The sequence below is a fragment of the Enoplosus armatus genome, chromosome 13 (assembly GCF_043641665.1).
Source record: "Enoplosus armatus isolate fEnoArm2 chromosome 13, fEnoArm2.hap1, whole genome shotgun sequence".
Lineage (NCBI taxonomy): Eukaryota > Metazoa > Chordata > Actinopteri > Centrarchiformes > Enoplosidae > Enoplosus > Enoplosus armatus.
Window position 1 is genome coordinate 18536446 of NC_092192.1, and position 26623 is coordinate 18563068.

Below are 26623 nucleotides of genomic sequence, written 5' to 3' on the forward strand. Positions count from 1 at the left end.
GGAGTTGTGCAGAGCTACTGTGTGCTGGGATTTACACTAAGTCACCAAACTGTACCGACAAGTGAAACACATGTCGACTACCCAACAGGCTTCACTCATCCAGCTACATTAAAACGCTGCCTACCTTTTAACCTTTTCTAATAATAATGTTCCACTAATTTAATATATGTAACACTTGCAAATGCGCCATTCTGCCACTTTTGATACTCTAAGTACATTTACTTTCTTTCACTTGAGTATTTTTACATGATGGTATTTCTGCTTTTACTTAAGTAAAACATCTGAGTATGTCTTCCACCACTGGTCAGTGCATACAATGACTCTGTTCCAGTCTTTGAACAGAACACCTTATGAGAGCCATAACAATGCTGCCTTCAAGGGCCTTCTGAATACAGTTTATCACAAACGGACAAAAACAACTTACAAATACAAATGGAAAGTTAGAAAGAATGGCAAGGCAGACAGAGACTGACAACAGGAAGTATGTCAAAATATGTAACATTCTGTGAAATAATTCAAATGGGCTGTTATATTGTATAATAGTGCATTATTGCGATTGCTGCCATAAATCACCGAGACAAAGTTCAGGTCAAACTGCTGCTGGTTGCAGTAACATCTCTGTTACGAAACGTGAAACACAAGGCCGTTTAGTTGCTGTCTCATTACCTGCTGATGCTAAATGATGTGAGCGCGACAGAAACAGAGGCTTTGCAGAACAAAGTAAAGAGCATAAAGCTGTTGGTGTTGTAACACAGTAGAGACGGTGTCTTACCGGTGTAAAGCACGGAGGTGTAGACGGGGCTGTAACGATATCCTCCTGCATCCATCCAGCAGCCTGCAGATGGTAACGCCCCTTGAAACACGTCTAACAGCATGAAGCTGTCGCTCAGCCAATCAGATCCCTCCGGGGTCATCAGAAGAGGGTGGAGAGAAGCCGGTTTAGCCAATGAAATGAGCTCATCAGGTGGCGACAGTCAGCTGTATACTACAGTGAGGCATGGCCGGCAGATGTTGTGAAATACACCTGAATTACATGAATACTTCAACGACGTCTGTCAACACCGAGTAATTCATGTACTTACAATATTGTTACTACTACATGTTTTTACATTTGCCCGTTTCCACAGGAGACTGGTTTTGTGAAGGAAAAACACACGCTTTGAATCTCACATTCATACACTTTTATTATAGACATACACATTAAAACCATTCCTTAACATACTGTTTATCTGTGGAAGACATGCACAGAAAACAGAGAATCAACTAACCTGAAGGCAAGAGATACCACAAATCTGCTTTAGTGTTCGACGTGGATTACATAATCAGATGACATTCAGATCACAAATGATTCTACAAAGGTTTATTAATACATGAGATTTCCACAGGACACAACTTTTCTCTTAAGTCGTTCAGACTCTGCTTTCACATTGAACATGTTTCCTTGAAGAACGTGCGCTAAAAAAGTTCAGCTCGTATCGTGGATAATTCATTTTGCTTCTATCCTTGCAGATAGAGGAGATGCGAGGGGTTTCTCTTCTCACATCTTGTGGTTTGTAAACGACTATTTTAATATCAAACCCAAGTACTAGAGGCTTGTGTGGACTTTGTGCCAGGAATGTAATCTGCCACAAATTCACTGTCAGGCAATGACTTAATCTTCTCTACAACATAACATCCAAGCGTTGTTCGGTTTTCTTTAGTGTTGGAACATTTATTAATATTATTACAGTAGTAAGTGCTATCCCTATACCTCAAACACAAGAGAACAGACTGTTAATGCAGAGAGCTTCATCAGGAGGACTGTAATCATTGGGGTTCAGCTGACTTGTGACAGGTGTATTTAGACCTTCACAAATGTTTATGAGCATCTGTGCACAACAACATTTTTACACAATCATTTGGATCAATAAATGTAACATTTAACAGTAATTATGTGACAGAGGTCACATGTATTTCAATTTGGATGCATGGTACCAGTTTATATTGTAATTCTGTCATTCTTTTCTGATACAGTGTTTGAAGAGGACAAGCTGGCTGTGCTGCACTTTGAGCTTTAACCTCGTTCACAGATGACTTCGATCACACTCTGCTCCATGGGGGCAGGATCCAGGCAGCGGTGGGCGGAGCTCCCCACTATCTCATCCAGCAGGAAGTGTACCAGGTTCTCGTCGGAGACGAACCTCCACAGGTACATCTGCAGGTAGTGGCAGTCCACCTGGATCTGCTGCAGCCCGTAACGGCCAAAGGTGCGCAGGCGGACACACTCCAGGAATGTCTTTAAACTGATTTTGATAATTCCAGTCATCACAGAGACCTGAGACAGGGGAGGGGTGTGTGAGAGATGTTTTCCACTGAGGACTTCACTACAGCATAACGAAGACCTGCACTCACCTTGTTGAACTCCACCGAGCTGAAGATGTCAATCCTCTCAGAAAACAGCTTGTGTATGTTGCTCAGTAGATTGGTATCCATGGGAGCACTGCAGGCAGACAAGAGACAAATCACTCAAGTAAATCTACAATTAAAACAATGACCTTATTCTTATGATTAAAGACAACTCATTAACAATATAACCCCCTGCAGTGGAAGTGAAGGAGGTAATACAGATTAGCTGCCTGCCTCTGTTTGTATGCCTGACACATGGTTTAGTTGTAGTATACCTGTATCTCTGCAATGTAACAGATAAAAAAGGTTTCTGCTGCAAGAGACCTTGTGATGGATCTTGGCTTTAGATTTAGGAAAGAGCTCTTCTGACATGGCTTACATTTACATCCTAAATGATGCATCTTACACATCAGAGAAACAGCAAAAACTCACTCAATTAAGTCCAACACGTGTTCATTCTGAGTCTGACATGTTGTAAATATATTAGAACACTGTCATTAAACCAAAACCTCCAGAGGACTGCACACACACAGTCTGTTCGCAGCTAACGTACCTCGGAGTGTAGCTGGCAGCATAGCGGGCTTGCTGCCTCGAGCTGCTGTAGACGGAGAAAGTCCTCTTGCTGGAGTCACTGCTGTGTGCTTTCCTCACACCTTCCTCATACAAAAGACCAACCTGTGGTAGAGCACGCAAGGTTCATAAGGCAGCCGACTCAAACATGGTGATGGAAACATAATGAGTGGACTTGAGGACGATATTGTGATCATTCAAACTGTGACCTGCACATCAATCGAGGTGGTGTCCTCTACCACTCTCTTCATCACAGCACGGACATTTCGTGGCTCGATGGTGTTAACCCAGTCTCGTGTTTCCACACTCTTTCTTAACATCTGGGAAATAATCAGGCCCTGAACCTGCAAAGGCAATCAACAAAATATTCACATTTGTGAAAAAAAGGTTATTGGTAGAAGTATTAAGTATTTTCCTGCATTGATATCCGTTTTCCCTCAGTAAGAAAAGCAACTCCGTGAATGTCGGAGGTGAAAACTTACCTTCACATAATGGTTCAGTAGTTTCTGTGCCGCCTCCCTGGCTTCTGCACATAAAGTTGTGACGGGTGTAACAGGACTGTGGTGCTGAGAAAGGACAGGAGTGAAACAAAATACTTAAAAAAAACATTACGCATTAGTTATATTTCTCAGGAGTGATGCACTAAAATGCAACTTTCAAACATCTATCTGAAGTTAAATACTGTATTTGGACAGTGTAATATGGTCTTTTGTGCACGCTGCTGCATTTATGAGGTGACAAGCCATTTACCTGCGCAAGGAACTGTTCGTCCGTGAGAGTGAGTATGTAGGAGATGGTAGAGGTTTCATAGTCCAAGCAGAGGCGAGACAGCAGCAACAGAAGGGCTGGAGGAGTTGAACCTCCCTTGTCTCCTGCGCTCTCACAAAACTGCCGAGAAGACTGGCACACAAACTTTATAAAGTTCACAACCAGGCTCTCGCGTACACCTTGGCTGCAGAATTCACCCTATGAGGAGGAGACACACATTACACAGGATGTCGTGAATTAAAAGAATAGGTCATACCAATGTGAAAACTCAGTCATGATCCCTGTGTGTTCAGTAGTGCTTTTAGCTACTAGTGGAGTTTTAGCTCCTGGGGGTAAAGTAGAAAAGGATTTTTTTGGGGCAAACTGGCAAATAAACAGAAAAACTATTCACCTTGAAGTACGGCTTGTTGGAGAAAGTGATGTCCTTAGCTGTGAAGAGATGCACTGATGCCAACACTGACTTAATCTGATTGAGAATGGAGGCTGACAGGGAGGAGAGCAGCTCCGGCAGGCTGGTCGGAGCATCTCTACCGGAGGCCGGCCCCCCTAGATGAGCTCCGCCTCCACCCACTGAAGCACTGGCCACAGAGAGCCGGGGTGTCGCCAGGGCCTGCCTCACGTCTGTCAGGCTGTCCATGTAGAAGCTCTGCAGAGCCGAGAGGTACTGCTTGACTCGCTCTGTTGCCGCCCGTATCACAATCTCAGTGCCCTGGTGTTGCACGGCAGAGCCTGGCAGCAGTTTGGCCACAGCCTGAAGTCTGCGGTGGAAGCGGTCGAGTGCGCGGACCAGGAGGGAGTTATCCGCGACCCCTTTCTCCTCTTGTATCCTCCGCTCCACAAGCGAGAAATACCGAGCAGCCAGATCGTCCACAAAGGCATGCAACTTACCATTTGCCATCTGAGGAATATTTTTGGATGCTAGCTCGCCTGTCTGAGCATGGCTGATAAAGAGTTCTTGATAGGATGTAATTACTAAACATAAGCTGCTGACAAATTCATTGCAGCCTCTGTCAATGAATTCCAGGATGTCAGTGTTTGAGGTGGGAGAAGGTAGAGCGCTCGTTTTAGGGGAGTTAACAGTCGGAGATCCGGTGGCTGCAGTAGATGACAACCTGCGTGCAGAGGCGTCTTTCACGGCTGAGGCACACGGGTACGGTCTTATCTCTGCTTCCAGACCCTGGAGATCCGACTCAAGTCGAGACCGCGCATGGCTCAGGAATTTATCACAGAGCTCTTCCGCTGGCTCGTCCAACTGTAGCAGCAGCTCCACACACTCTGATAAATCTTTGGCGCTTGAGCCGCCATCCCTATAAGACATCAACAAAAACAGGTAGAAATGTAAGAATTAGACACAAATAAATCTCCCCTTAAACACTTTGAAATTCTATCTGCAAAAAGGTTACTGCACAACATTCAATAATGACAAAACATCTGCATTACGGCAACGTTTTCTTAACTGACTCTTGAGCTGATCAGCATGAATATCTGCATTATACAATATAGCAAATTTGCAGTGTTAGTTTGAAATCAGGGTAAATTAATGGCAACAGTCCGAAAGAACAAAATGAGCATTTGTCATTTTCAGTTTATTTAATCCTCATGTATTTCTATGGTTCATAAAATCTGGGTGCACTCGTCAGTCACATTTCTTTCCAGCAGTAAACGAGACTCTTCAGTGATAGGTTCCCTCACAGTGGCGTCAACAAGCTGAATGCAGGTTGAGAGATTCCCACCTGAACTTCTGACGGAGCTCCTGCGCCAACTTGTCCATGATGGCGTGACAGTCGTCCTGAATCCCCTTGAAGGAGGGCAGGTGGCTGTACTGCTGCAGCACGCAGCGGGCACGGCGGTGGGATCTCACGGCCTGAGCATAGGCCTGCAGCTCCAGACACTTATTTAATCTGGCAGGCAGTTCAAAAAGGAACTGCAGCTTCCTTAACAGAGTGTGGACCCCTGGGGAGGAACGTGGAACAATGTGAAAATAACCATCATGAAGTTTTCCACGACTGACCCAACAAAACAAAGAGCCAGTTTAAGCCTCACCTGAGAGTTTTGTAATCTGTGCGTGCTGGTCTTGAAGAGTGCCACTGATACGAGCACTGAACTCGGTGATGGCCGCCATGTTAGCAGACAAGCAATCCATTTCATCCTCCATCTTTTTGAAATCGTTCTTCATCTTTCTTATGGTGTCTGGGAATAAAACGCAAAAAGGCGGTTTAACTATCCAGATATGCACAATACAACAAAATCTGACAACATTTCAACAGCAACTAAACTGTGAGTGAGACGTTCGCTCACCTGTAGCCGATATGAACTTGTTGTAGTTTTCATACACCAGCGTCTGCATGTCGCTGTCCAAAGAGCGGATCTGCTTGACCATGCAGGTCTCCTGGTCCATCAGCTCCGCAAGGGAGCACTCCCGTCTGAGCTGCATGTGGATACAAAACACACAATGGTCACAGTCACACGTAAAAACAGTACACATAAAATTCAAGCTCAAATGACACACTATCGTATATATCTTTGTTATTCATAAAGCAGCTTTTTTTTCATAACTGCTTTAACCAAAGCAGTGTTGAATTATTATCCACTACCATTACATGTGTGTACATTCAATCACTACCATTCTCCCACAACAACAGTTTTCAGAGTGCAATATGTATATAGAAGTTACTGTATGTTTACTGGTGATTTGTTATATAATGTGGTTAAAATACCCAGTCCACTTAATTCTTTGCCATTTCCATGAGATGTAATGTCAGTAGAATGAGCGCTGGTTAATTTATGCATTGTTTGGTAATGAAGACTGAATTATTTTCCCTGTCAGTTTTGTGGCCTTTATTTCAGGACCTCATATCAAATCATAACTGTCTGCTGTCTTTTACTGGTGTCCATATCCCCTGGCACACTGAAGGATGCTTTCTAGTGTGTCATCACTATAAACTGACGGCTGGTGACACTCAAATTTCCTTTCATTCAAATATTGTCCTACATTTTTAAACACATGACTCAATGGGATTCTTCGAGAAAATGTTTTTTGTATCCTAGTTCTCTTATTTAACAGCACATAGATAAGTTACTAGGCCTGTACATTTAGCAGCTCCAGGCAACACTGATAATGACACCAACGTTAATAGCACACAGCGCAGAGGCCATTATGTGAGCTGTATCACTGAGGGATCAGTTCACATGACAGCAGTGGTCCCTCACCTTGTTGAGGAAGTGCTCGGGGTCAAAATGCGGCCCGTTGATGTCGCAGGGATCCAGGGACTCCGGTTGCTCCTCGGCCTTTCCTTCCTCGTTCATCCCGTAGTAGAGCTTCAGCATGCCGTGCACCCTGCGCCTCCTGCCGGGGCCGGAGTCCTCCGACACCGCCACCGAGTCGTCCGCCTCACCGTCCATACTGTACTCCGGCCAGCCGAGAAATGTACAAATAAGATGACGATAAACAAAGATGACGAGCGTCCAGCTGGCACGACAAAACTGACAACCACTGCCTGAAAACGTTAACTTCTTTCTCCAAAGTGACTGATATTCGTGTAGCTTAGCTGTCTGCTCTTAATAAGAAGCCGTTTCAAAAGAATGCATCAGAAAATTTTATATTTCTCCTAAAACACAAGCAGCTAGCTTGAAAACGTTAATGTTTCCGGGTTTATAGCCTATCCGGGGCCACGTCATCAAAGAGTATATGTAGTCAAGAGAGTTGACTGTTAACTTATGTGAGGAATGTTGTAGCTCTGGTCTGACAGTCCGGAAGTGCACTACTACGCATGTCATACTATTACGCAGCCGTTAACTGTATCATGAGAATATATATATATATGCATTTATCAAATAAATACGTATATTAATCATTTTTGTAGATTGTTAGAACTGTTTCTGTTCCAATGAAATGAACAAACCTAATTTCTCATGTGCATGCAAAATAAAAATAAGAAAATCTTTCATTGGTATTTTTGAAATAATTATTAAGAAAATAACAACAAAGCAAAATCTTGCCATGTTAATAAATGGGCATTTCTTCCTTGATGAATGTAAGGGATGGGCTGCACTGCCAATGATGCCATTACAATTGTAAATGACTCTTTCTTGCCTTAAAAGACAAGAACCTCAGGCTGAAATGCTGAAGAGAAATCAAGAAAAGGAGACATTTGAAGCCAGAAAAACCACATCTACAGGGCAACAGGCTTCATCTTCAGAGAAACGTCTCTTTTATTGGTCAATGATCTGACAAAAGAATATATATATTGAATCGCAGACAATACTGTAACAGTGGAATAATATCCTGTGATTCGCCTCAGGTATTTGAAAGTTATTTGTGATTATTTATAGTAAATAAAATAGTTTTTAATTGCATGTAAAACTCATTTCCAGGAGTAATCACAAAGCAATGTCTAAATATGCATTAACAGTGTTATATCACTCTTACATCTCTGCACATTATATTACCACTAGTAAGTCGAATGCTTTTTCAACCTTTTTACAAACACCTAGTTGAAATGTTACAGGTCTCAGCAGTGAGTTGTTGCGTTCATGGTAAAATAAATCTACAGTATCTGAGCCGTACACATGGCAAACTAACAGGTTGCAGGGGGAAAAAAGGGTTGTCTAAAGGCTGAGTAGAATGGGTCAAAATGTACAGAGATACAAAACGTGCATTGCCAAAAAGAAACCTGTTGCCTCAATACAATCGCACACAAGGTAACAGTTAGTGTTAGTGAAAATAAGTATGGCTTCAGTACGCTTAGGCTGTAGTAGTAAACACACTTGTTAACAGATATTTTCAGAGAAATGGGCCCACTGTTTATTAAAAACAAGCATATCAGACATATCTAAATGAAGGCAGAACTGACCGCTCCACTGAGAATAAGAATCAGAATCAGAATCAGAGAGAAACCACAACACACTGTTCAACAGCGGCCCAGTGTAGTTATCCAGTATATCAATACACACACAGCAGCTAGGAAAGGTGAAATGCATCATTTAGTTGAAAATGTTGGAAATATGTTACAAAACACAATTCAATTTCTAAACCATAGCAATAACAAAACATGTCCATGTTCCTGGTTTCCAAGCATAGAAACAGTCATTCAGATGCCAACTCAGTACAACAAAAAGGCACTTGATGCTTCAGCAAAGTGATAATGATGAAGATAATGCTTACAATGACCTGTTTCTTCATTTCATTCTTGTGTACAAATACTGACAAGTATATGAAAATGAAAGTAAAAATATTCTCTCATAAAAGCTAACAAACAATACAAAAACATCTACAGATTTTATAAACAGTGTATTATTATTAATAGTGCAGTATCACATGATGTGTAGTCTGTCGGAATGCTATTCTACAATGTGACATGCATAGTGTAAGTTAGCAACAATATACTGGACTGCTGCAGGTAGGTTACAGACAGTAGCTGACATATGACAAGTCAAAGCATAGAAAAGTAAAAACATTCTGCAGTTAGCGTGCTCAGGAGAATCTGGAAGAATCCATGATGCCACCACCATCTCTAATCAGGACATAAGTGGATATGTATGCCTCCTCTCATGGCTGTTAGTGAGGTGAGCTGGTTTGTTAAATGTACAGCAAAGACAGGAACTGCCTGTGCCAGCATTAGAGTGGAGTTCAGAGAGACACCTAGAGGACTCGTGGTGGAGACTGAAGTCTGTCTCTGGAGCGTTAAGGTAGCATACTGTGTTGCAGCAGGGTAGATAGGCTTGCTTTGGTGTACAGACTTCAACAGCATAGTCAAACGTTTGTGGTCAGTTGCTGTGTGCCATATGCACAGAGCACAGTCGCTATCCAGCGAAAACCACAGACCTCAGAATTCAGTGATTTTTAATTTTTAAGCACTTGACGTTCCTTTATGGGTTGCGAAAACTGTCCTATTTATTAAACTAAATTACCCATTAATAAACCCACTAGTGTTCAAAAATGCATTGTCATTAAGCTGGACACAGACGTCAATGACCCTTTTACAAAAAGATAGTGTTCCCCGTCTCCTTTAAATAATGTCAACCATGACTGGGTTAGCAAAAACAATCAAATGGCTAACCAAAACGTAGCGTTTAACATAGTGTTGATGACGACTAAACAGAAAGGTTTCTTTTATCTTTAGTCTCTCTCGTGTCAGAAGTTGCACAAGTACAGTATTGCAACAGTTTTACTCTGCTAATCAGGTCTGGCCAAGCAAGAAATCAAGTCAAGACCTGTGCATGGATGTCACTCACTACTGTCGGTGGAAGTTAAACTTTGAATATGACATAACTGAACGATAACTGGAGACCATTCAGAAGCAGGAATAACAGTGTGATATGGTGCATTAATAGCTAAGGAAGCTTTTATTAGATTCATTTTGACTAACTTACTGTATGGTTTGGGTGGTTTTTGACTCAAATTTGATTATCTTATTGGTGCAAATCAAGTCATGCTCCCCAATGAGGACTTGATACTTGCTAAAATGAGTGTGTGATTTTAGCTTCTACAACTGGATACAGTAAAATGTTATCCTGTTGTTTTTCATCTTTAGACTAAATTCACGCAATTTATTTAATAATAATAATAATAATAATTGTTTTCAAAAAGTGGGATGTGCCACGATAACCAGCTGCAAATATCAACAAATATCATGTTAAACTCTTAAAAATCATATACTTACAAGAAACTTCCACAACACAGAAAATGTGCTCCCATACGGACTCTTTGTGATCAGCGCCACCAACCACTAAACGTTTCCATCAGAACTTTTCTAAAGTGTCTTTACCCTTTCGTGAGAACAAGGCACTGGCAGTTTGAAAAAGCAGAATAGTGGGAACACGCCTTCAGATCGTCCCCTGAAAGTGTTTGTCATGCTGACTGCAAAGAGTTTGTGGTAACTCTTGCAGTTCTGAGAAGAAGTTACAAAATATCTAATGTTATATGGGGATATACTGCGATGCAGAGTTAAAGTAAAAAGAGGTAATGCAGTGGTTATACTGATATGAGGTTTAAGATTTTTGAACATTAGCAGTAAACTCAGCTCCAGAGTGCTGCAGAAAGGTCACAAGATATCATAGTCATTGATAGGAGTCACTGTCTGAGGATCTCTCTAAGGCTCGTCTCAGACTCATGAAGGAGGTCCATCATATGGTGCTCAGAGAATGCTATACTTTCTTTATGTAAGGCCATCTAATGAGTAGCCACTTCAGTTTAACCTCGGAAGCATCGCTGTTAATAGACCGTTTTGTTTTTCACATTACTGTACTCTCTTAATATACACAACTTCAAAAAGATAAATATTGTCACTGACACTTAGATCCCTCGCTTGGTCCTTTGCATGTTCATATATTATCAGTTAAATGTCTTTTCTTTCAATCTCAGTGTAAAATGTTCAGGTTTGGTCTTTCAGAGGCACGGGGGCCGAGCGGATCAGTGAGATTAACCCTGCTCCAGATTCTCCGTCACTTGCACAGCAGAGTATGTGGTTGCAGACGCCTGTCGGGTGAAAAAGGACGCGGCTCTCTTCGGCTTCAAGCGTTTGATCTCTTTTCCTGAAAGACAACAATGGACAAATATTGAAAAAATGACTCAGACTGAAGTTACTACAGAGTGATTATAGCTCACTCTAGAGAGATCACACTGTTACTAGGACTACTAAATGTAACCATTAGACTCACCATTGTCCACGTAGCTGATAGTGTTAAGTGAATGGACCCGGCTGCACACAACACTGCTCTGCCTGTGCAGCATCCCGCGCCGTCCTCCGCGGCCGTTCTTGCTGCTGCCGTCTTGCCCGGCGGGCTGCTGAGACAGACTCACCTCACCGTCCATTTCGGCTGCAGCTCCTCCCTCAGACACAGACTTCAGCTCCACACAGAACTCAATGAAGCCACTCATTAGCTCTGCCTGGTCGGCAGAAAGAAATAAAAAATATAAATGACTGCGTCTGATCCTCAGAAGTATACATAATAAACAGCTGTACTTCTTGATGGTCCGTTAGTGAACCACATGCATATAAAAGGGTCATATTGCCAGCCTTGGATAAGAGCCTGATGATTATGTATTACTGCCTCTACGCTTATGTAACATCTCTTCACCATCTGGTGGCTGAGACAATCCTTTTCAACAAAACAATCATTGAGGGAGGATAATAAACATGTGAGTGCAGAAAATGATTTGAAATCTATGAGGTTTCAACAATAATATCAATTGTTATGCTCCTCCAAGAACAAATGGGCACAGCAGCTGCACCCGATCCTGAAGCTCTCAAAAACACCAGGTGCAGAAATGTTGTCCACCACGACAAGAGTGACCAAAAAACAGCCAATCAACACAACGCACTCCTGAGGCCATGGCGCCAACATTTTCTTACTTGTTTTGAGTAGATCTTTAGCAACTTGTTGACAGGAGTGCCGTCTTCCTCTCCGTCAAACTCCAGCCACAGAATGTGCGAGTCCCCCTCCTCCTCGGGGTAGCTGTGGTCCCAGGAAAGCTCATTGAAACGCAGGCCGAGCAGCACGTGCTGAAAGACAATGTGTTCAACAAGCGGAATCAGTCTTCATGAAGAGAAATGAAAACTGCTTTCCACATTTCTGCGATTATCCAAGTATGCACACAGAGCTGTCAAGCAAAGATGATCAGTGCTCACCTTCTCTTTAACATCCATCACATAAACTCCCTCCAGGCAGATCCCAACGTTGACAGCTTTGCGTTTTCCCCTTTGGAGAATCCCTTGCGCTGGTTTGTCGATCTCCCCAAGGAAGAAAGCGCACCTGTTTGTGTAGTTAATATTAATTAAAACCTAATAATATGAAACAATTATATAGACAAATATATATAGAGTATAAATGGCTCATTACACAAATTCTTACCCATAATAAGGCAGACTGTGACATGTGTTGAGGTACTGGTGTAGGAGCTGAGTGGGCTCAGGAGAGTTTCCGGCAGATGTGCTGATCTTTCTGTACGCCTCCAAGAGGTTCTGCTCCAGTCCTGCCTGCCGGCTCGACTTCCCTCTCAGAGTGGAGAGCAACCCTCCACTCCCCATGGCAACGTGTGCAGGCAGAAACGAAGACAGCTTCTTCTCTCTGTGGGAAGCAGATAAGAGACGTTTGTATTGTGCATTTAGTGCATCTTATCTGTGCAAATAATGTTGTCCTTTGCTTCGGTTGCTTTGTCTGTACAATTAACAGGATGCTGAAACAACTGATTGCATCAAAGTGCTGATTTTTTCCTCTCCTCAAAGAGTCAATTGACATGTTTTTTCTTTCATGTTCATCCCATTTAAATGTCCTTCGTAATATATATTTCATGATGACCCTGATGAAGGCCACAAGCCGAAACACGTTCTTTATAGTACAAGTTTTGACCTCCTTTCCTCAACCACTGTCTCTCACATTGTAACAGAAAAATAAAATCTCCTAAAGTGGAACAGCTTCTGATCTGTCAGCGTCATAAAAGACGTCAACTGATGATTACCTAGAGATCCTCTGAAAAGAACCTCTTGGTCTAATCTGCAACCAGTAATTATATTAAAAAGCATAATTCCATCAGTCATTATCCAGATGATCATGCTAATAGTTGTGTTTTTCTCCGCCTCAATGGTCCAATCATGTCATATCTTGAGGATTTGATTCCACTGTATTCAGGACATGTTAAACATAATGTAGTTCATGTGTAGAGGATAAGTGTCTTTTCTCATCTCTTTTCTCAAAGCTTGGAACGTGATGTTCAGTTTCATGGTTAGAGGAAAAAGATGAGTGATTTTTGGACTTTAGGGTTGAAGTCCTAATGTTTGCTTAGATGCAGCGCAGACTTTGAATTGTTTATTTTGGTTTAATAATTATTAAACACCAAATTGATGAAGATTGTTTACAGTATGAAGCTGTAACAGTTAAAGGGAAGTAGACACAAACTAAACAAACAAAGACATTATTGCAACACTGTAAAACTGCACTGCAAATATGAGACTTCCTCAGAAATATCTATTCAGAAGTATTTTACTACTAACTGTAAGCAGCCTAACGTGTGTCGTGAATGCCTAAAATAAGAACAGTGACCACACTCCTTTAGTACTGCAGTATTATACGTGCAGTGATATATAGGCCCTGTCAAGCACCTGCAGTTCTCAACCCTTTAATCACAATCAAGTCTCAAAAAAAAGACACACATTGGCACTTTCAAACCAACAAGTAATTTAAAAAACACTGATGTGACACAACATTAAAAAAATCAAAGCCCCCTCAAACAAAGTAAGAACCTGTTGACATTTTCAACAATGCCTGTAGATTTTCATCATATTGTGGCTGATTGTGCCGAAGTACCTGAAGCTGCTCAATCTACCAGCTGCCCTTTAGAATATGTGGGCTGAGGGACATGAGTTTGGTTGTGCTTTTTACTGTGTCGATGTTTTCTGCTGAAGCGAGGCGTCCTCTCACCATTTGACAAAATTACCAGCAGGGGCCATTACACACTTCTTCATTTTCTAAAAAGGCGAAATAAAACCGTCGACTGTGAACTTTACAAAATGTTCATTTAAGCAAGAGCTGGAGCCAAAAAACAAAGAGTCAATTAGAATCATGTGTTGATTATCTTACCAGAAAATGACACACAACTGGCCTTTCAAGTTAACATCAGTGTTTTGCATATGGTTACACCACAGTTATGTATGTAGATGAATGCCCGTTTTTCAATAACAGTTTCTATTTCAACAGGTTTCAATGCCAACTTTAACTATAATCTGCAATTTACTTCTAAATAAGCCAATGTGTTTCAAGAAATAGTTAGACACTGGGAAATATGGAAAAAAATATTCCTTTAAGAGAAACTGAAGGGTCAATCATGCAGTCATGTATAGAATAAAAAATTGCAAGAGCATTTTAAACTATTATTTAACAAAGCTTTCTAACTTACCTTATAGTAGTAGTAAATTGTTGGCCGTCAAGACCAGTTCCCTCATCAAGAGCAAGAGACAAGGCTCCAAGACCCGTCCAGTGCTCGGGATCACAGGGGTATCGACCCGCGAGAATGTTGTTCCTGGCCTCCTCGTACAGAAGCCTCAACACTCCCTCATCATCGATCTGCTCAGGAGTGAGATGATGACAACAATTATCCAACCGTTATCAGGAAAATGAGCTCAGAGTTAGTCTGAGGACAATATCTTTGAATAGAAAAGGAACAAAACTTTCACGTGTTAAAAAAAAAAAAGAGTCAACATGCTTATTAAACTTGGAATCCAAGTACCCAGTGATGGATAACAATGTCTAATGAATGTTTTTGCAGAGAATTCAGGTTATTAGTACCTGCAGCTCTTTAGATTTAGGATAAAAAACGTTCCGCCGGAACTGGAGATACGGTTCATCTGAGGAAAAAGCAGAGGACAATGACGTGTTAGGGTCAGGTGACCATGTGTATTTTCAGTTTGTCCAGTCGCCCCACCGCCCAGAGTGGAGGAGCGACGGTATAGAAACAAACACAGTGGTAGATGTAGGGGTATCTACCACTCAAGCCCCCTCCAACTCACTCTGCTTCGTCTCATCGTCCTGTACTGTGGGCGGAAGCCCCATCTACTCCACAACATCCTGTCTACTCCATAACACATAGATGTGAAAGATTTAATATCTACTCTATACTGTATACATATCTCATCTCTAAACTAATGTGCTAACTGTTCAGTTTTATTATTTTACTAGAAAACGTAGCAACTTGTAATCTCTTCTTCTCTCCCTTTCTGGTTCCAACGTTTACTTTGCTTGTTCAGTCACAGCTGTTTATTGCTTATCATGCCAACTCCCACCTTTTCCTTTTACTTATCCCAAACAAACCTGACAGCCCTTTTACCTTTATTTACCCAGAGTAAGCTACTAGGCATCAACAATGTATAAGTAAGCTACAAATCCACAGGGAACAGCTGCAGAAAAAGAAACTTGGCATACAAAGATAAAAATACACTGCGTTGAGAAACCAGGTCACTGAGAGAAACCAGCTTACAGCAGAAAAATCAGGGAATGCATTTACTGTACTTGCACTGCGATAACTTACTGTAACACATTTTACATGCAGCTAAAGTAATCACATTTTCTCTCCCACAGATATATATTATATTTTTTTTTTGACCAAAAGCTGGCATGTTTCATGTGTCGTGGTTACAGTATATTATGGTGCAGACTGAAGAGGATGTAACCTCTTTTGTTGTTTTTGGTTGGCGTTTTTAAATTGAGGACAAAGTGAGATGACTGTAGTCATAGAGCCTTATTTTATCTTATTGTGAACCAGTTTTACAATAATCTACTGTTAAACCTACAGTACATAGAATTCTTCATTTCAGTCCCATTTTTGCAAGTAATGATCTTTACTTCCAATGCTTTGCACTGCTATTGCTGCCGCTCTTTCCCCGTCTTGGTTAGAAACCTGGTTAAGTGCATACATAGCCAAGAAATCATGTATCTCAAGCAGAAATATGGCTTTACGAACCAAGTCATCTAATCCTTACCTTGATTAAAGAAACCAGGTTTCTTGTTCAGACGACTTTCCAAAACAATGTACTTATTGAGGAAAGCTGACAATAATGCAGTTACTTATGGCATCTAAACACACCGACATACAGGCCAAACTCTCACCTTGCGAAATGTCTTCCTCAGAGGCCTCAGTGAAGCGATACAGCAAGTCCTGCCACTGCCGACACAGTTTGTATGGCTGATGCCTTGTCTTTAACTGCAAATCTGAGGAGTAAGGAGGATGCAAATGTAACACAGTCAGATGTGTCTGTTTTCCTGCTCTGATTCTTGTGCTTTGCTGTTGTGATACTGGAGCTGCTTGCATCAAGGTAAGGTACAATCATTTTAAACAGTAAATGGGAATTTCAAAAGGAAAAGCCATGAAGCAAAAGCAATTAATTTTCTGTGACCGACCTGATTTTTAAACGTATTCCTGCTGTTGAATACATGAATTAAACATACTGTATTGAACCATAGCTGAACCATAATTGTACCATTTTATTCCTAATTCAAGCAGTACAGTACTGTATAAAGGCTCAATCATTTAGGCTTCTTCAGGCATCTCCACACATGTCCTGCCTAACATCCTGTCAAAAATATCACATATTATGTAACATTTTGTGGTCAGACTACGATATTTATAAGAAAGAAGCATCCACATCATCATTCTCATATCATAGCATTCCCACATGAAGAGTCACAGCATTTATGAGAGTAAAAAGCGTGGCGGAAAAACATTTCTTACCGAGCAGTGGAGAACAAAGCCAGAAAGCAAAAGCCTCCTGTGCAGACTCAGGAATATGGAGAGCCTCACGAACACTGCGGCCCAAGTCCTGCACAGTGAGACTGCCGAGCCCTTCTACTGATAAGTGCACTGCGCTGTCACCAAACATGTATACAAGCACATCTTGAGCTGTGTGAACAAACACAAAATTACAAAGAGTTAATTAGCTAAAGAGAAATAACACCACATGAAAATTCAAACTGTACTACACATAAAAATAGTGCATATTAGAAAACACTGAGGAGTGATTTTATCCTCCATGAGTTACATTAATATTTGATGCACCGTACCACGGGAAAGTGTTGCAGAGGAAGCAACACTTCCTCTTTGCGAGTGATCATCTGATGAATCTGGAGGAAAACTGCAGTCATCTCCGTCCATTTCTAATCTGAAACACAATGACCAAACTCAAAATCAGTCATAATGTATACACAGTAACACAACACATACATGACACATATTTTAGAAATGGCCTGAACTATAAAAGTTGTCAAAGCTGGTATATATTTCACGTGGGAAGGCCACGAGTGTGGCAGCGTACCTCTGTCACTTAAAGTATGATATGCCCAAATGCCATGAGCAGTACATCTGCCGCTTCCTCCTGTCTAGCCATGCACAATGCCTCCTAAGCTTAACTGCTTGATGTGGGACATAATCTACATGTGTACTGGGATGGGACACCTACAAAAATGTGGTATTTTGTCAACACAGAACTTTGTGAGTTCTTAAAATCAAGGTTATCTATGTACAGCTTGCTAACCAGAGAGGCCAGTAAAGGTGTGTAACATTATGTGTGTGGTGCTCATGCCAACACTAGTCTCATATACCTTCAAATAAAGACTTAGTAACTGCTTCAGAGATGACTAAACAGATATTAGCAATGTTAATGGGTGGGCCTTCCTCACTGACATATGCCACTTCATCCACTTCCTTTAGTCATGTTCCAGTAAACAAGTAATCAGGCAAATTTAGCTCTTGTCTCACTATGAACCAGCGCCACCATGTGGTATTAGGCTGGAAAAGACCCTGTATCCCAGTCGACTACTGTTGGCCTCAGCCTGTTAAACTACAATTATCGTTTAGCCCAAACATGTCACTGTTATTCTGCCCCATTTATATGATATTTAAGAGGGCTTCAAGCATTGACATAACAACCTAAATACAAAGAGGAAGTAAATACAGAGACATCAGGCCCGTCGGACAAGGCTAGCTAGCTACCCAAGTTTAACTGGATTTTCCTATAGCTACATGCCCAAACTAACCCAAACAGTGGCTGAAATATGCCAGGGAACTATTCAACGCCATTAAATTTAATTTCGCTAGTTGTCGTTAGAAAAGGGAATAGACAATGCTAACAAATGGCGTATTGAGATTGTCACAAAATCTTATTGCGATACTTTATGATGTAATAATATATTTTCAGTCATCAGTTGACAACTATTTAGTCACTTATGCTAACTATAGCTAAGTGGTTAACTAGTTAGTTAGCTACCTTTTGGTGTTTTGCCCTACAGTCTGACATACCGCGAACAGCAGGTGAGGGAACCAAATATATCTGCTGTCCACCTACCTGCCCGTTCTAGTAAATTTCCCTCCTCTTGCTGCTTATACTCTGGATGGGGTTCTGCTAATTTTGTAAATACTGCAGCGAAATACATTAGCTAGTCAACGACTCCCTGGTATTTCCCTGGCTACGGCTAGCCAGTTGTCTGAAACTAGCTTTCCGGGCAGCTGCAACAGTTAGAGTGCGGGAGTAGCGAATGATTCGCTTATTCTGAACCACTCTTTACTGGGCGTGACAGTCAGTCTGGAAGATTTGAAAAACTCCTCTTTAACTGAGGCGTTCATGAGTGAAGGAGCCCTTAAAGTAGCTAAGAGCAAATGCTCCACTGTGTTCGTCGGGAGATCACTTGACAGAGCACTGACTGACAGGCTCTGTACATTTTGAACACGTTCACACGGGACTCGTTCAAAAAGGTCTGATCATGAAAATGTGTCGAACAATGAGTTGCGCATAGTCTTCTCGTCACGTGACCAACACGTCATCGCATCTGTAACTACTTGGGCGGCAGATTATTATTATAGATTTTATGTGTCTGCTCTCGGTTGTTGTTTACATATTCATTCACAAACAATAATTTGCAGTCAAAGTTAAACCGTGTTTATTATAATTTGAATATCAAATGGTCAATAAACAGACGCCTCGTCTGCCTCACTGTGGAATAACAAAATGCTCTCCAGTATACCTCCACCAATACCAGTGGTGGAAGAGGTATTCAGATCATTTAAGGAAAAGTACCAATACATTAATCATCATCAATGTGTGAGCAGCATTTGACATTTGTTGCTGGCTGAGGTGGAGCTAGTTTGAACTACTTTATAAACAGTTGGGTAGTTTAAATCCAGTGGTTCCCAATCTAGAAATCGGGCCTCCCAAAAGGTCACAAGATAAATCTGAGGGGTCAGCTAACAAAGTTCTGATACACACATTTTCTAACTTTTTTTTCTAGTAAAATATTGGGTCATTTGAACAATTATTGAAATGAAACCATCTGAGAAGTTTAGAGGAGACTGAGTCATGCATCAGTTCTATGGTAATGAAGCCAGTGGACTAGGTCTTGTTGTGCCATATTAACATGTTTGTTTTGTACTCCGTATACCATATAACTCTAATGCAATCATTTACAACAACATGCAAATGTTGTGAGCTACAGCCTAAAACATTATCATGAATAAACACCTCTCTGACACAGTCTCAACAAAAACTGTACATTAACCATAAATAACATTTATTGCATGGCTCTGACTTACAGGTTTATTGTATTATTCTATATAGTGACACACAAACTCCATTTAGATAAGCAAACAAAGCTGTGGCATAGTTCACTCTGCATCTTACATCCACCTGCCGCAGGTGTCTAACTGCAGGGGCAGCAGGTTGAGTATTAACAAATGGGATTAAAAGCTTTAACAAAGGTGTCAGAACAGAGGACACACTTGATGGCTTTCACTGCATTAACAACATCGTTTAATCAATCTTCATAATCCTATTCCTTTCACTGACAGGGAGAAATGAACAACTTGGGGCACCTGTTATGGAGGGTGACATCTGACATGTGAAGTGTTATAATGTCTGCAAAAACAAGCAATAAGTGACTCCACTCCATAAGGCAATTCAATTCAATTCAATTCAATTCAATTTTATTTATATAGCGCCAAATCATAACAGAAGTTATCCCAGGGCACTTTTCAGAGCAGGTCTAGACCGCACTCAATTAGTAACTTCCAACTTTAATAAGTCATCTGTTATCTTATGTCATAGTCCTGTTGCACAGCAGAGCATTGTGCTGCATGCCTCTCTACAGTCAGCTTCACATCCTTGTTTTTGTAATACCAAAAATCACTTTTGTACATTGCCTCGTGAATTACTGTTTACTCAGTGACTGGCAATTGTTTGATTGCTGTTGACACAGACTCGTGAGAATGGAATTAGCAATGCATAACACGTTCAAAAACAATGAAGAGATTTTGTGTGTCTGTGGAAATGTAAACAAATATAATAATAAATGGTTTATCATTCATGTAAATAAAACTGAGAAATAATGAGAAAGCATATTATTAATTTTAAGGAGGATCTGAAAAACAATAGAAATCACGGGTTTACAATATCTGTGGGCATCTTTTCTGATGTTAAACTGTATGTGGTTAAAAGGAGGGGTATCAGTTCAGCATGTGGAATTTGAATGGGAAAGCACAGTTATTTATAGTTTACATTTACTTTGCCTGTGATCGTCATCTGACAATAAAAAATACTACCCCTAAATCTGTGAAATTCATAGAAATTTGTGATTAATATTCTGTTTTCAAATTTAAATAATCATCCATTAGTTGCCCTCTCTGTGTAAAAAATATTTACATATGTTTGTACATCATTTATGGTTTAGGTGGTAGCTGGGGCAGCGGCTGGGGTGCCCTCTTCCACCTGGTTTGTAAGCAGGAAGAACTTCAGCAAAGGGTCGATGTACTCCAGGATGGTCTCTTTCACTCCTTTCTCCAGCAAGTACCCTTCTGTCTCAATCTCTGTGTTCTCCTTCCCCGCCACAGCCTCCATGGAGGTCTGCAGGAACCGCAAGCTCACCAGCACAGAGCCCTGAGGAGATAGGAGGAGGCGGGTGGAGAAATGTGAGAGTGAGTTAGATGGAGAGCAGATTCCATTACAGAGCATCATCAAGGATCCATACAGACTTCCAGTCATGGTGTTCACATCAGACACGCACTACACTACTATACGCCTTGACCATCCTCCAAATGAAAAGCTCACCTTAGCACCACCAACTCTGCCTGAAATCACTGTTAAACCATGGTAATTCCTCTCATAGTATACCTGTAAGAGGAAGACTGACAGTACTCCAGCCCCAATGGTCTTCATCAGGCCCATGTAGTACGTGACCAGGGCCTCTCTGCAGCCTTGGAGGTAGATGTTGAGCTCCTCGGTTTGGTATTCATAGTTATAGTGCGCTGAGTTGTTGGTGAGCTGATACTGGATACACGGCCGAGGAGAGCTGGGGTTGCAGCAACTGAATGGGACTCCATCCACCAAGTAACGACCATCCACATTGCTCTTGATGCGGCTAAGGAAACAAGTGAAAGATATGTTCAGGCATATGATTGTTCATCTTTAGGTACATTATAGTTAACAGATGTCCTTGTTTTTCTATACATATCCACAGATGGGAAACCCATCCCACTACACACGATAATATTGTCCACAACTTACTCTTTCACTTCCTTAGAGTTGAAATCAAGGTAGCGGTTGCTGATCCACTGGACCTCAAACCAGTCCCTGAAGTCACTGTTTCCACAACACTGGAACTCCATCTGCAGGCGATCGATGTTCTGTTTCTGGAAGCAGCGGCCTGGGGTGTCTGTGTCCTTGTAGAAACGGATGCCGTTCTTCAGGCCAACCTTCAGAGAAGACTCCAGAGTGCCCGTCATGGCGTAGCTCATGATGACAGCTAGCAGCATGAGGACAGTGAAGAAACACGAGACGGCAAAATAGGGCTTCAGGAAGTTCTTCCAGCGAGGAAATCGCCCTGCATCCAGAGCATCCTGACAGATCTTTGAAGCAAAGTAGTTGATACCCAAGGAGGCCAGACCGACAATGATGAGGGTATTGGGCACAATATGTATGTCTGCATTATCCATTACCTGTAAGTAAGTCAAACAATAATATGATCAATATTAGTTCCATTTGTTGCTGTAAGGGAAATACTTCAGAATATACCTTGTTAAAAATGATGCATAATCTTAGCAGGAGTAATGTAGCTATTTGCCTCAAATCATCAGACAATTCACCTGGAAATACATGTTGAACACCAACCTCCAAACACCCACAAACAAGCAAAGTTATTAAACACCATGTTTTCCTCACTGAAGCTATATGTTGCTGGTAATGAGAAACATGTCCACACTTGGCTGCCTTTAGAGATTTATAAGTGTACATTTGTAGATGTATCGTCCCTCTTTTTATAAACATATCCAACTAATTCAGCCCGACTTTACAATCTTGAATTTAAAGTGAAAGTTCAGTGGGTTTGAAGAATGCTTGACCACTCAACATGTGTGTTCATGAACGCTCGCAGGTTGAAAAGATCTCCTAAATGCATGTATGATGATTTCATCAGCAGCATTACAGTCAGTCCCATAATAATTCATAACTAAGAGCATCTCAGTTTAATCAGAGTCTACTGAGCAGCTCACTTTAAGCCGCAGAGGCTCAGCTGTGTTGCTCAAGGGCACCTACACCTAGAGTGAGCACCGAGTGCACACGACAAAAACCTGTTTGCACAAACAAGTACATAACCCAAAAGATATGAAAACACAGTTATGATCTGTCCCCTGTCAAATGTAGTATTGCCCAGTGAGGTATAGTAGTAGTGAGTATATGAGACTCCTCATTGTGTGCACAAGTCTTTGGTAGACTAACATATTCCACTGGTTAATGTAGAGGATCTTTGCACAAACTAGAAATCTGGAAATCCTCATACGAAGTGACATCTAACGTGCTTGATTTTAGTAAAATGGAAATTAAGTTCTCTCGTTCTCTGAAAGTTCTCTTTTAAGAAGACAGTAGATGAATAAGTTTGCACAGTTATGCATTTGTGAAAAAGCTCTTTTTGTTGTAGGGAGGTGTAGGTAACACTTTTTACACTTTTGTAAGCCTCATAGATTCTGTAATGTATTTATCTACTTATTGCATGTCTTTCATTTGTTTTTTCTCTTCCCATTAATCATAGGTACATGTTCATTTACACATTTTACAGCCATGCAAACATAACACTGTCAGTATAACCCCAATTATCAAAGGAAGAAACAATTCAAACAGGGCAAAAAAGGAATCTTTCTTCATGAAATTCTTGTCATTCAAAACAAATATTGGGGTACTTTTAGAAATAGTGTGAATAACAGCAATAGCTGTAGTAGTATAGCTGTGCAAAGATGATGTTTGTGAGCCTGCAGATAATGAAATGATGCAAACTATTTAAATCTGGGAATAAAATGCATCCAAATAAGCTAAAAACTATGTAGGTTTTTAAGTTGTGATGGCAGCCTTCAGAAGTAGGGATTAGGCTGATTAAAACTGACTGAGCCTGGTTTATCAAATGATGAGTCAGGATCCAAAGTGGGTCACAGGTGTGTATCTACCTCTTGTTGGTCAAGGACATTTCTTTGACGGTGTCAGATTTAATTTATCCTTTCAAGACACTTTTTCAGATTTTCAGATTTTCTCCCAAAAAGATGCCAACAGTTTGAATGTCAGGCACAGAAGGCATCTGTCAGGCGTGCTTGATGTTATTCATGTAAATCAGTACATTAGTGTGTAATCAACTGTATCACCTTACAACTCCCAAATATACTGTCCCTTAATGTAGATACAACAACAACAATTTAGAGTTTAGAGTCATTATTAGCAGTTTATGCGTTATCTATTTTCTGTCACAAGTATGATCAAAGGCAACGAGGTGCACAGACTTTCTTCCCAGTATGAACACAGTTGGACAACACATACTACTATATAGTTACACTGAAAGACATCATTATACGTCAGTCACGTTTGCAATTAAACTAAGTAATCCACTATTTATTTTTGTAATTTGTTGGTAACTTACATGTAAAAAAAAAAGTCAAAAACAACAAAGCTTTGGACTTATGAATTAAGCTTTAAAGTGCTGGCATGTAAAAGTTGAAAAATACCTCTGCCCTCCTGCGGAGCTCTATCTTGAGGATGCACCCCAGGCTGAAGGTGAGAGCCCCGGCCACTGTGGCACACCAGGAGAGGAGCCACAGTCCCTGGGCCAGCTTCACCCTTTTCTCAAAGGGGAACTTCATCTTCATCACCACCATGGTTGCAGCGAGGGAATCTCAATCTTACCGGGGGAATAGGGGAAGGAGAACGACGAGGCAGCGAGGGACGATGCTGTGCTTTGTCTGTGAGGAAGAAGGAGAGGTGAGAGGCATGACTCTGACGGCTCAGAGATGAGATGACAAGACTGAAATTCAATTCTTTGAATTTGAAAAATAAACCAGTAGCAACAGAGCAAGCACAATTAAAAACACACTGATAATAGCTTTGTGAGAGCACACATTTATCCAAAAATGAAAAAGTCAAGAGAGGTCAGTGTAAAATCCTTGGAGAGTAAAGTTTTAGATCTCCACATCTCAAGTGGTGCGTCTCTACTTAAACAGATGATGAGTGCATCAAAGTTCACCTTATTTTATTCCCCAAAAAGTGCTGAAAAAAGTCCAGTTATCTCCACCGACCACTGTGTACCGTCCAGTGTGCCACACAGTGGATTTGGCACACTGGATTTGGCAAACCTGGATCCCGGGAGCGTCTTACCTCTAATGCCTACCTATCCTATTAAACTGGTCAGTGAATCCAGGCCATTGTCTGCTCAGCACCCATCACTCATACAGGGGGACATGGAAGACAAAGCAAATTGAACCTGACAGGTAGGTGGAGTTACTGTGTAACACACAGCTACAATACAATACAACACAACTTCAAATGCACAAATAAACTGGAATAAATTTGAGATTAAAAGAAAATGAGGCTTGATAATGAAAAAAAATACTTTTAGAAATCCTTCACAAGAATCTCTTTATTTTCAAACATTTGATTTATTTTCTATTTTTGCTTCTTATACATATGTGTGAATTTTAGTCCATGTCCTGTATCTGACCCAGAGTCACTGGGTCCTCACGCTGACATCCTCACAATGACAATGCTAACATGTTGATGTTTAGCGTATTAGCATGCTAACATTCTTAAATTATAACTAAACACAAAGTACAGCTGAGGCTGATGGGAATGTCTTTAGTATTTGATATTTGGTCACAAACAACAAATTCAAATTCTGACGGTGCTAGATGAGAAGTTAAGGGATCATTATAATTCATTCTGAGGGGACCATGAATGTCTGAACCAAATTTCCTGGCAATCCTTCCATGTGTTGTTAGATGAGATATTTCAACCTCATGGTGGCGCTAGGGGAAAAGCCAGGGAATCACCAACGTCATTAGGATTCATCCTCTGGGCACCATGAATGTCTGTACAACATTTCATGGCATTCCATCATCCAATAGTTGTTGAGATATTTCAATGTCGACCAAAGTGGTGGCCCAAACCGACTGACCAACCAACAGACATTACCATCCATAGAGCCACACTGCTAACAAGGATAAATATAATAATACTTTCAGTGTGGAAAAACATACAAATTGTAACAGGGGCAGAGTTTTTGGTTTGAATGATGACGGATCAGTACAGTAAGAATGTATTTTAATAATAATAATTACATTGTTATGTTCCTGTACATTGTCCAATTCCATAAAACACATGCATAAATGAGTAGCCAACTCTCGTGACCCATTGACTGTGAAACAGCAACGGGCTGGAGCTGCTCTGAAACCTGGATAGAACCCAGTCCTGATCTCAATGATCTCATTTAAGGAGATGGTCTCAGACTGTCCCGACTCTGTCAGTTCTGCCTGCTAAACAAGTGGTGTGTCTAGTCACGTCAACTATATTTATATAGCCTGTCATCAAAAACACATTTTCTGTCTCACAGAACACCTGGCAGGTATCGTTCAGCAAAATATCTCCTCCTCTTTCTAACAATGCCTCTGGTCACCCTGTCTGTCTTTCACCTCCAGAGCTGTAACTAAACTTAGAGCAACTCCTCCCTAGATCTACCTTTATCTCTATCTATTCCTTTTCAAGGAGCATTGATCAGAAATTAAACAAATTATGTCTCCTTTTTTCTTCATTTGGTTTATTAGATGTTACATGGACAGAGTTACATGGAAGATATTTACACAAGCTTGTGAAATGTGTACAATTCCAAGCATTTATTTCGGCAGGTTAATTATTGTAACCACAGGGAATAAATGTTTCACACAAGGACAGGACAATATTTTTGCATATACACATATTTAAAGCTATTTCATAACTATATTGTGACTTTAAGTATTCATTGTGTTATATAGTATATACCTACTATGACTACTTTTTACAACAGGAAAATTGATCAATGGGAAAACACTAGGGAAAGAATAATATTTTATATGGCGGTAAAC

The 26623-nt window shown here is 40.9% G+C and overlaps 3 protein-coding genes across 3 annotated transcripts; all 3 read right to left on the minus strand.

Moving 5' to 3' along the window:
* Positions 1-1166: 1166 nt before the first annotated feature.
* On the minus strand, positions 1167-7495 carry vps51 (VPS51 subunit of GARP complex). The gene is made up of 12 exons (XM_070917623.1): positions 7452-7495; positions 6934-7150; positions 6022-6151; positions 5767-5913; positions 5457-5676; positions 4115-5030; positions 3706-3921; positions 3438-3521; positions 3165-3299; positions 2939-3060; positions 2392-2479; positions 1167-2314 (listed from the first exon to the last, which is right to left on the minus strand). Exons 1-12 carry the CDS (start codon positions 7493-7495, stop codon positions 2054-2056), a joined length of 2580 nt encoding a protein of 859 aa, XP_070773724.1. The 3' UTR covers positions 1167-2053.
* Positions 7496-10655: 3160 nt separating this feature from the next.
* frmd8 (FERM domain containing 8) lies at positions 10656-18671 on the minus strand. Its single transcript, XM_070917671.1, has 11 exons — positions 18555-18671; positions 17275-17372; positions 16946-17113; positions 16324-16425; positions 15007-15065; positions 14618-14784; positions 12577-12792; positions 12354-12477; positions 12078-12227; positions 11383-11611; positions 10656-11256 (listed from the first exon to the last, which is right to left on the minus strand). Exons 2-11 carry the CDS (start codon positions 17363-17365, stop codon positions 11144-11146), a joined length of 1419 nt encoding a protein of 472 aa, XP_070773772.1. The 5' UTR covers positions 17366-17372; positions 18555-18671; the 3' UTR covers positions 10656-11143.
* A 2253-nt stretch (positions 18672-20924) lies between these two features.
* rom1a (retinal outer segment membrane protein 1a) lies at positions 20925-24388 on the minus strand. The gene is made up of 4 exons (XM_070917703.1): positions 24239-24388; positions 21762-22192; positions 21369-21615; positions 20925-21134 (listed from the first exon to the last, which is right to left on the minus strand). Exons 1-4 carry the CDS (start codon positions 24386-24388, stop codon positions 20925-20927), a joined length of 1038 nt encoding a protein of 345 aa, XP_070773804.1.
* Between the last annotated feature and the right edge of the window lie 2235 nt (positions 24389-26623).